The 11,003-nt window shown below is 36.1% G+C and overlaps 1 protein-coding gene across 1 annotated transcript; it reads right to left on the minus strand.

Moving 5' to 3' along the window:
• Positions 1-1,038: 1,038 nt before the first annotated feature.
• LOC125472185 (cytochrome b561 and DOMON domain-containing protein At5g47530-like) lies at positions 1,039-1,698 on the minus strand. The gene has a single exon (XM_048573313.1). The coding sequence runs from the start codon at positions 1,696-1,698 to the stop codon at positions 1,039-1,041; it is 660 nt and encodes a 219-aa protein (XP_048429270.1).
• Between the last annotated feature and the right edge of the window lie 9,305 nt (positions 1,699-11,003).

An 11,003-nucleotide genomic window follows, 5' to 3' on the forward strand; every position in this document is an offset into this window, starting at 1 on the left:
ATATCTTCTTTATTTTTCAACCAAACTTCACGAAATTTAAACCAAAATGAAGCTTAGGATGAAAGGAACAAAACCTTGCCACTTTCAGGATCTAAATCTCGCTAAAACTCGCTGGAAAAACTTCGAAACTCTGGCCACCTTTACAACTCTTTGAACTAGGACTTCCTGACATCCAAAACACTTCCTTTTTCTTCTTCGAGCTTTATGAAGATGTTCTAAAGCTCCCTTGAAGCTTAAAAACTTCTAAAAACTTTACTATCACGATTGCATGACCAGTACCCAAATCAGAGCTCACGAGAAACTAGGGTTTTCAAAGGTTTTAAGTCCAGACTTTTATTCCAGTCAGGCCTGGCATTTGCGTCGTTTTTGTGACATACCCCAGATCTTAACGGTCGTGTCGTTTAACACCCATTAAAGTAAACGAGTAATATGACCCGATCCAAAATCGACTTGTTAATATTATCAGGTAATATGACCCAACCCATTACCCGTTAAGAAAATTAGATTTTAAATCAATAAATTATGAAAATGAAAAACATAATTTGACCTCAAAAATTGAAGACATAATACTAAATTTGTATATGTATATCACATTGTCACATAAATATTACTTCAAAACATAAAAATAACATTTGTAAGCACTACATACCCCAAAATAAGAGTCTAATAAAAAAAAATTAGTACATTATTACAAAATGCCAAATGTTCAAGGATATGCAAAATGAAAGGAGTTGCATTTCAATGTTGATGAAACCTTGCATGTTTTACACAATAAAACTCTTCAATTTTTATCAATCACCAAGGGAAATGATTTTGGTTTATTTTGAACTCCCTTAAAAATACTATTCATGAGGGTTTGTATGTTTTTAAAAATTCAAATGACGATGTATAATCATATATTCCATAGTCAATCATAACCAATAGATTGTAACTTGGGTACAAATATATACCACATTTAGTATAATTTCTCACAGAGGTGAGACTCACTTGCATATTTGAATTTCATCTTAGGTGAATTTCATGTTATTGTTTGGCATCTTAATTACGTACCGTTCTGAGGTGATGCTGGCGATGTCCAATGCTAAGACCGCGTCCTGTGGTCATGTTTATAGTCTCCGTGCTATCCACATTCTGGAGAGAAGTGGAATGCATCTTAGGCTCCATAAGAGCATCATCAGCCTCAAACCCTACTTGCCATACATGGTTCAACTTCAAAATATTGTACGCAGCTGGATCCGGTGGCAAAATTAGCGTTGCGAATATCGACTTGTACCTCCTAGGCTTCACTTCACCTTTCATGTTCTTGACAATAACATCATCAAAATTTTGTGAAGGCTTAAGCCTACAACCTAGCTTGGTGTCACTGGTGATGTTGTATTTTCTGACTGCCAACGTTCCATTAGGCTGTGAAATGCCTATAACAGCCCTGGTCCCGACCATCTCTGGCCTTTGGGGACCTGGGTTCACACCCCATGCTATCCATTTTGCAGGCGGTCTAATGGTGAACAAGATGTTGATTTCGGTGTTGCTGTGAATGTTCCACCCGAATTCTGCTCCTAGAGTGACTAGTTTCTTGCAGTTTGTAATGTTCATGGGATTGATGGGGCTACAGTTGGAATATTGCTCAGAAATTGGGAAAAGAAGTGAGGAGGAAACCGTTAATATGATCAGAACTACAGAGTTGGTAGTGCCCAACATGTTTGACTAGTTTCCTAAGGTTAACGTTTCAGGATATATGATATGTACTTATGAGGAGAAAGCTTTTCACTCTTCTTTTTTAATTCATTTGTAAATTTGGGTGAGATTAAAGAAGAAGTCAAGAATAGTTTTTAATTTTATGCTCTTTTTACAGCTTGTTAGGGTCATATCACAGGTGCTGTCGATGTGAGAAATTGCTTTCTTCATGAGCAACCCAGCCACTTTTCTATTTTAGCTGTCAGAAAGTTGTGTAATATATGTTTTCATCGACAAAAAATAAAAATATGTACTTTGTTGCTTGTCTAATGCTTCGACAAATGTTCTCATCTACGGTCGAGTTCTTGAGGGCGAAGTTAATTTTGTTCATTTTAAACTTAACAATTTAAATTTGTTTGTTGATCTTGTTCTTGTTCAACCAGCTAGCTGGGTACGTATAAAGGCCATGATAAGTCTTAAGTATAGTTGTGCTTACGGGGGAAAATAGGGACTAGTCGTGGAGCCCGTTATACATCAAATTTCAATGATCCAACTTGTTTATTTTTTAAGTCTTTATTTATAGATCATTGAACTCAGTTAGATGTCTAAAGCATTTCCAATTTGACTAATATTTTGCAAAGATGATCTATAAATTGCAACTTGAAAAATAAACGGTTTAGATGATTGAAGTTCAGTGTAGAGGAGGTCCCACAGGGCCACAACTAGTCCCTATTTTTACCAAAAATTGGAAATAGGCATTTCAGCCTCTCTCTAACCACAAATAAATTAAAAAATTTATTGACTAGTGTAATTAACTTCTTTTTATCTAATTTATTAGAATTCTTTCTCATACCGTCAAGGTCATAAATAAATTAAAAAAAAAATATTGATTGTTATTATTCTATAAACGGAAAGAACTACATATCTAACAAACCTCATTCCTATCAAGTTATTACTGCTTAACATTGACTGAATTGAAAAACTAAATGTTGCAGAAATGAAGCTTGAGAATAAGAAGAGAAGATGGAGTAAGCATCAGAAGAAGAAGAGTTCTTGAATTAATGGTGTAAACAGACAATTACAACAGTACATATATTTATACAGTAGTAACTACCCTGCTTCTGTGTTAATCCTATCCAATCCGCCACCTTATTACAACATGGCACTCTCATCTAAAGATAACCAATATACAAATGGCACCGTGACTTAGTTATATTTGGTTATTAGTTACAAGGTGTATTTATAAACACCTAATTCTAAACAAACAAGAAAACAATAACCCAAAAACATAAAAAGCAAGTAATCATAATTCTTATGCTACTAACAAATTCTAACACATAAGAAAAAAATACCCTAAAATAAAATAACACCAAATTATTAACTTTTTCATCACTTTCAGTCAAATTCATGATGATTAACAACATAAATTTACCAAAAAGAAAAGTGATGCTAATTGTTGAAGATGACTTGTCAAATTAAGAGAAAGACCGGTCAAGACTCAAGATACTGTGCCATCCAACGGGTAAAATATAGGAGGAGGATTCTTTCCCTCCTTATCTCTTTTCCTTCCTTTCTATTTGAAAGGTTGCGATTAAACCACGTTATATTGATATTTTTATAAAAATATTAAGATAAAAAATAAATATGAGAGGAAGAGAGGAAAAGAGATGTGAATAAGAGGAGAAAAATCATACTCCAAAATTAAGTTCACAATGGACGTAAAAAAGTTTTGAATTTATGAGCTAGGGTACTATGGAAAATCCCGAAATTAAAGCTAGAAACCATTATGGCATCGTACTTTATCGCTGCCCATTAGTTGAAGGCAAATTAAAGATCCAAAAAAGGAGAAGTTAATGAAGATGTTGTGCAAAGTACAATAGATCCCCTAGTGGCCAACCACTACAAGAAGGAGCGCCAGGTGTACCGTATGAACCACAGGAAGTAAGGTCATCTCTAATGGAGAGAACTAAAAGGCCAAGCGACAAAAAATGATCTGATTTGTCTGAAAATTCATCTTCAATCGATGATTGTGCTATAATTCTATAGAGCTCAGCAGGCTATTATTTGGCCAAAGGGGCATCAGGCTGGCTAAACGTAGCCCCCCTTTCTTCTTAACTCATTTTTTGGGGCCAACTCCTCAATTGCAATAATTTATTCAAATTTAACAGCTAGATTTGAAAATGTTCAATGGTAATTAATTGAATTAGTCAATAATTTAAAGTACAAACTAAAAACTAATTGAGGAGGTTATATTTAGCCCTTTCGGTTGATGACGATTTATGAGTATGACGTGACATTGTTTATTTAAAATAATTTTTTGCATGACTATAATTCTGAACAGTGCTATAGTTAGCCCTTCGATCTCAGTTGGAGATGGCCTAAGGGGCTGTCCGCACTTTTGCCATGCAAACATATATGTTGTTAATGTTATGCATATGCATAACAATATACAAATAAAAGAGCTCTTATTTTCCGACCAAAAAAAAAGAAACAGAAAGCTCGTGTTTCATGTTTTGCCCCATATATTCTTTAACCAAGACGGACGAAAAGAAATTATCTTCGCCCTGGCTTTACAATAACACTCGAGGATCTTCCCAGAATTTTAAAAATATTTTTGTTGACATCCTTTGTTCTTTGATTAAGTTTCTAATTATTTGTTTCTTTAATTAAGTGTTTTATGTTGTATCAAATAACTATTGTGGTTTTTTTTTTTTTTTTTTTTTTGGTTGAAAAAAGTTTAGGGGGAGAGAAGGCTAGGGACAAAGTATACTACAAGTCATTTTTAGTACGTACAAAGGGAGTCTTGGCACTTTTTTTTGATTTTATAGATCTCCTATTAAGGAGGATTGCTGCAGGCGCAGTGCAACTCGAACATAAGCCCTTGGTCTAGCAAATAAAACGATTTTTTCAACTCTATCAACCCTCTTTGACAACTGTTGTGTTTATTTGAGACATATACTGCATTGCATATTGATATAGTAGTTTCTTCGCAAATCATAGCACGTGTATTATCATTAGTGTACCAAAAGTACTAAATTCTAGATCGTAAACTCAAGATTTAATAAGCAAATATATATTGTAATTTGAGAGAATTTGATGCATCAGTTAGCTTGTGCAAATTTACGGGTCTTGACTCATTGTATGTTTGTGTTAAGGAAGTAGTATGTGGCATTATTTATTTTTTTATTTATTTTTTATTTTTTTGTAAACTAGTATGTGGCATTATTCCCATGAAACTAAATCTACTTTTGCTAACCTAAGAGTGGCCCACATATATGTGGATGGGTTGGTGGGGATTAGGCAGAAGGGCTTCCGGTTAGGCTACTCAAATATAAAACAAATCTTCATGAACATACAGAAAAGATATGCAAAGTGTGAGCACGGAAAATGCACATTGTCCACAATTGTAGAAGTAGAGTATGTAGTGGCTATTATATATTTTCAGAATTATGACCAGAATTCGTTTGTACGAAAAAGTCTTATCTCAACTTAATAAGGAGTTTCACAGTTCATATGAATCCCAATACTAAAAGAAAACTTTTAGGGCATATTTTGAATCTAAATGTGATAGTGTTTTATTTATTCATATGTATACACGTAAGATTTATGTTTGAATTCGCTTTATTTCTAACAATTAAAGGGGTAATGTTTGAGCTCCTATTAATTTTTTGACACAAAGAACTAGTGACAGATGTGAGATTCGAAATCAGAGTCTCTAATACAAAAATGAATATGCTTGTTCTATATAATTTTAGTTGATTTTTTCCATCCGTGAAAGTCAGCTTCTCTCCTCCGCGTTTTTCCTTCCAATTGTTTAACAGTCGGATGAATAACAACCTAACTATAGCTCCAAATTTAGTTATTTATTGCTGTATAGACCACTCCACTGAGATCAAGATACACGGGAGAAAAAAATCTGCATGTAAGCTTTACTATAAAAACCAACCTCCATTGTCATCCTTAATCAAACATTCCCTCCCATCTAAGCCTCTATTCGGTCTCTAGTTTCCAACATTAAACCTCTCTCTAGCAAGCCTAGCTCTTCACATTATTTCTTTCACCATGAAGTTGATTATATATTGTTTTCTCATATCTATCCTCCTCTTGTCTCCTATTCTAAGCATTGAATCCAATGACGTACAATCCCAACAATACTACGAAGATGCAACCATTGATGAGTTTTCGAATTCTCAGTTAAACGAAACTAAATCACAACCTTCAAATATGTTACGGGGGAAGCGACCGTTTTCTCTTGCCAAAACGCCGGGTGAGATTGACTTGTAACAAGGTCCCCAGGATATGTCATGCTAAGGGAAGCCCAGGGACTCATTGTTGCAAGAAGAAGTGTGTTATTGTGTTCACTGAATCACAACCTTCAAATATGTTACGGGGAAGCGACCGCTTTCTCTTGCAAAAATGCCGGGTGAAATTGACTTGAAACAAGTTCCCCAGGATATGTCCTGCTAAGGGGAAGCCCAGGGACTCATTGTTGCAAGAAGAAGTGTGTTATTGTGTTAACTGAATCACAACCTTCAAATATGTTATGTGGAAGCAACCGCTTTCTCTTGCAAAAACGTCGGGTGAGATTGACTTGTAACAAGTTCCCCAAGATACGTCGTGCTAAGGGAAGCCCAGAGACTCATGGTTGCAAGAAGTGTGTTATTGTGTTCACTGACCGAGCTAACTGTGGGAAGAAGTGCAAGTACAATTAATGAGATATGCTGCAAAGGGAAATGTGTGAACCCATCTTTCCATAGAAGGCTTTGTGGTGGTTGCAACAGTAGGTGCAAAGATGGAGGGTTTCACTAGTACAAATAACAGTTTGCACGACGAAGCATAGTTCGTCGCACAAAGTCAAAAAGCATTGCCTGAAAATTAGCCCAATGAAAACTTCGTCGTGCGCAAAGGTCATGAGGGCAGGCTTTGCGACGACAATACCTGCAATTGTAACATCAGAAGCTTGGTCGTCGTCATGGCAAGGTTGTTCGGGGTATAGGGAAAGCGTGGGTTCGTGAGATAGGTGTCTCCTCTTCCCAACCGACCACAGGACAGGTCATCGCCTTGACAGAGGAAGCGGAAACCCAAAAAAGTAAGATTGCGGCCCAGGAAGCGGCCCGAGATCTCGGGAAGCCCAGATTACAGCCCAGTTTTCGGCCAAGGACGAGAAAATGAGTATGATCTTACGGGCCTTAAAGATGTCCGGCCTCCAAATCCTGATGCCAGCACCTAATCTTACTCCATATTCGACCTCCCAGCCACTTCGAAGGTGGAGCAAGATCAGGTGCTGGTATTGGGATTTGGAGGCTGGACATCTGTAAGGCCCGTAAGATCATGCTCATCTTCTCATCCTAGGCCTAAAATTAGGCTCCAATCTGGGCTTCCCAAGCATCCCGAGGTACTTCTTAGACTACAATCTTACCTTTTAGGGTTTCCACATCCTTCGTCAGGGCGATGACCTATCCTGTGATCAATCTGGAAGAGGAGGCACTCGTCTCACGAACCCATGCTTTCTCCATGCCCTGAACAACCTTGCCATGACAACGACCGAGCTTCTGATCCAGGATCTCAATGAGGATCTAAAGACCTGAATCCTTGGGTACAGTGACGCTCTCGATCAGGGTCTCCAAGGGAAGCTGCAATGCTGCTTCTTGGAGAACAGCAGTGACCTTCTTCACTATAGTAGCCTGTAACAATAAATAAAAAAGATTTAATATTTAATTAAAATATGTAATTAATATTTGAACGATTCATAAATATAAGAAAAATAACGATTACATATACTTACATGCAGCTGCTTAGTGGTCTCATCGCCGGGTCGAACATAAACGTCCTTGAACATGTCTACCTCTGGGAACTTAGAACCCTCCTAAAGAAAAAAAAAACATTGAGAAAATTTATTAATCAATAATAAAATATAAATTGTATAAAATTTAAAAATTAATAGACTTTTACCTGATGTTGCGCCTCAACCTTATATAAGAAGGGCATCAAACCGGAATGGTGGATAAGTGTCTTTGACTCCCGAGCTTTCTTGCCAGCAACAGATTTATTCTGCTAAACACACAATATACATGTTAGTGCGACTATTTGAAAGAAACTATTAAAAAAGCTTAAAAAAAAACTGAAACAGTAATAAATTATGATTAAAATATTATGTACATACCACAAATTTTGTGTCTGTAAAATGTTTGCAGAGCCACTTCCAATCCTCCAGCTGCTCCAACAACTCGATTGGGCAACCATCTAGGTGAGCAATCTTCATATCATCCCATTTCTTAAAATGCATGTGGAGTTCGCACTTCCAATGTTTGTACCGGGTTGCTAAGTTCTCCTCTAAGTAGGCGGCGACCTCAGGGGATATGTTCTCAAGATTATAAATGACCTACAAATATGAAAATAGTAAAATAGTAAGAAATTTAATAATATTAAGACAATATTCTTTGGTTTATAAAATTTGTAAACAAAATTAAAAAATTATAAAGGCTAAAGTTAATATACTAACTAACAACACATCTCGCACCAGTTTCTTCGTCCTCTCGAGAATTTCTGCCCAAGACTCCCACTGCATAGGACAATGCCACCGAATAACAAAACCACAGCTAGTAGCGATGCCACTATGTTGCTGTGAGCTTGGCGCTCCACGATGTCACAAGTCATATGCAATCTTAATCAATTCGTTGGACAGATGTACGTTGTGTGCCGGCTTCAGCATTCGATTAGGCCCTCTAGTGTTTTTTTTAGCTGCCCAAAATAACTTAATTGGTGAAAACCCTAATCTTAAATTTCTACAGAAAATTTGACAAAACCTCCTCTAATAGTATATCATTTCCCAAAACCTGAAAACAGTAAAATAACAGTAATTCACACCCACAACACATTTTCACAATGCATCAAATTTTCACAATCATAAATCTAATAGTTTTAAAATGAAAAAAATACAATGTAGTGAGGTACCTAGCTGGGAGCCCCTACCCTCGACTGTGGATGCCCAGGAAGTGTGATCAGAAGGCTCCGGATGGCAGCGGTGCTAGTGAGGCCGCCATGCATTGAGTGGCTAAACTGACACTGATGACGCCGATGATGCGGGCACTTGGGACGCCCTAAGAGTAGCCTTAGTAAGGGGTGTAGGCTCCCCAATCAATTGAGCACTCACGACTGAAGCAGTAAATGCTAAAAATGCAAGAGGTGCAGTGGTCGCACCCCGACGACAAGTGATCAACTGTGACATTTATACAATTTTTGAACCATAAAAATATAACATTAGAAACTAATCATTTCTTGCATTTGAAACTAATCAATTAGTAGCCAAAGTAATATCATATCATTTCTTGCATTTGTTCACATATATATAAAGCAGTATTGCAAAGGTAGAAATAATACTAATTCAAAAGTAGTTTTAGAGCAGATGGCTCACAAAGAGGATCCGGAGAGGATCCAGATTTGATTTATATATGTGATGTACTCATTGTTCAAAATATACGGAGCAGATGGCTCAAAGCACACATGCAGTAGCATTCACGTGTTTCAATAATGAGCAAGGACCAATAATCGAGCCAATTAATTAAGTGCCTTGCTCATACATATCAACAGAACTATCAACTTCTATAGTCAATAGTTGGCGTTTGGAGAGAACTTTTGGGTGTCTGTAGAATTACCAATATTAGAATTATGAAGTGAATCTGTGACTCAATCGAATGTTATCTAATCCCAAAGCAACTACAAAAGTCTCCCCTAGGCTTAAACAAATAAACGCTAAAACAAAACAAAATAAACGAAAAATTAAGAGCAATTTGGGCAAATGCATATCAAATAAAAAATCAAAGAAATGTTATTAGTGCTAATCATGAGTCATTATTTTTGTAGATAAATTACAATTTAACATGCGCATAACAATTTTTATTTTTATAACTCTATAAGGGTGCTGAGCACTTTTTCATCCAAAGAATATCATGTTTGTAGTTAATTCAATTGCCTAGTTAAAGTTTACTCTTTCCTTTTGTAAGTTCTGCAACATAAAAAATTACCAAAAACATTATTCAACAGAGATCATGAGAGATCATGTAAAGAAATGCTTTTCGCACAATTTTTTTTTGCACATACGTGATATCTTTTGTCTTCTAATTCTCTTTTAATTATCAATAGATGGACAAATAAACAAAGTACATATATAGAAAGTAGGGACGGTTAATGGGTGCCCATGGATACTCCATATCCTATCATCATCGTCACAAACACAAACACCACCACTCACCGCCATTGATAACACATATCTATACTTAAATGGTCCTCTATTTAACTAAATGAGTACCCATTAACCATCCTAATAGCAAGTAAGAAGTATGCTGAAATCACTTTCCACCGTTCAGAAGGAAAAGACCAATTAAAGTACTAGTTTTAGCTAGGACCAAGGATTGAAATATCGGCCGATACACCGATATATCAGCGGATATATCGATATTTTCAACTGTCGATACCGATACTGGGGGGTAAGGCCATATCTTCCCCTAAATCGACAATATATCCCCGATAAGTGCGATATCTCCGATATTTTGCCGATATTCTCGATATTTCCTGATACCTATAACAAAACCCAAAAAAATTCAAGAGTTTTGAAGCAAATTGAAGCCCAAAAGATTTTTTGGAGATATGTGGGCAGTGATTAGATATGTGTGAAGGCTTTTGGCAATATCCAATTCAAAAGATTTTTTGGAGCATCCATTAATTATTACTATAAAGAATCTATGCACAATGAATTAAGAGGACATACGTGTCTTATCTGAAGAGAAAGAAATACACAAATCCAAATATTAAATTTTTGGTCAAATATATCTTTAATACTCGCAAGAAAATGATGCACATATGTCTGAGCTTCTTGTGGAACTCTTTATCATTTACTATTTGTTTTGTTTTTTGGTTGTTTCTTTTTCACTTTTTGAAGTCAGGCAATTGGCAATATGCAATGCACTACCCATACCTCCAAAAAAAATCTGACTACCTTTATTTCCATCAAAGCCACAGAATCATCCAAATGGAATCCATAAAATAAAGTCTACAAAGCCCATATATCATTGTCCCCTAACCCCCAAAACTTCCCATTGTTATCATGAGAGAAGCCCTCTTTAAATCAGAGGTTGTTTTACTTTTTTTGGGGCACCAAATCTTCACCCCTCTTCTTTCTCTGCGAGCTTTTCAATTTTTATTTAGTCAGTGAGCTTCTTTCCTTGTTTGCAAGTTCTCTTTGACTACTGTTTCAGGTATGTGGCTCTCTTTCATGGTCTGTATTATTTTTGTTATAGATTTGATATTGTAAGTTAATTTAATATATTTAA

The sequence above is a fragment of a genome, unplaced genomic scaffold (genome assembly GCF_019419815.1).
Source record: "Pyrus x bretschneideri cultivar Hongxiangsu unplaced genomic scaffold, Pyrus_bretschneideri_v1 Contig66, whole genome shotgun sequence".
Classification (NCBI taxonomy): domain Eukaryota; kingdom Viridiplantae; phylum Streptophyta; class Magnoliopsida; order Rosales; family Rosaceae; genus Pyrus; species Pyrus x bretschneideri.

Bases quoted from the DNA above. Each gene is read 5' to 3' on its own strand.
- LOC125472185 (XM_048573313.1), bottom strand. From the start codon at position 1,698: ATGTTGGGCACTACCAACTCTGTAGTTCTGATCATATTAACGGTTTCC.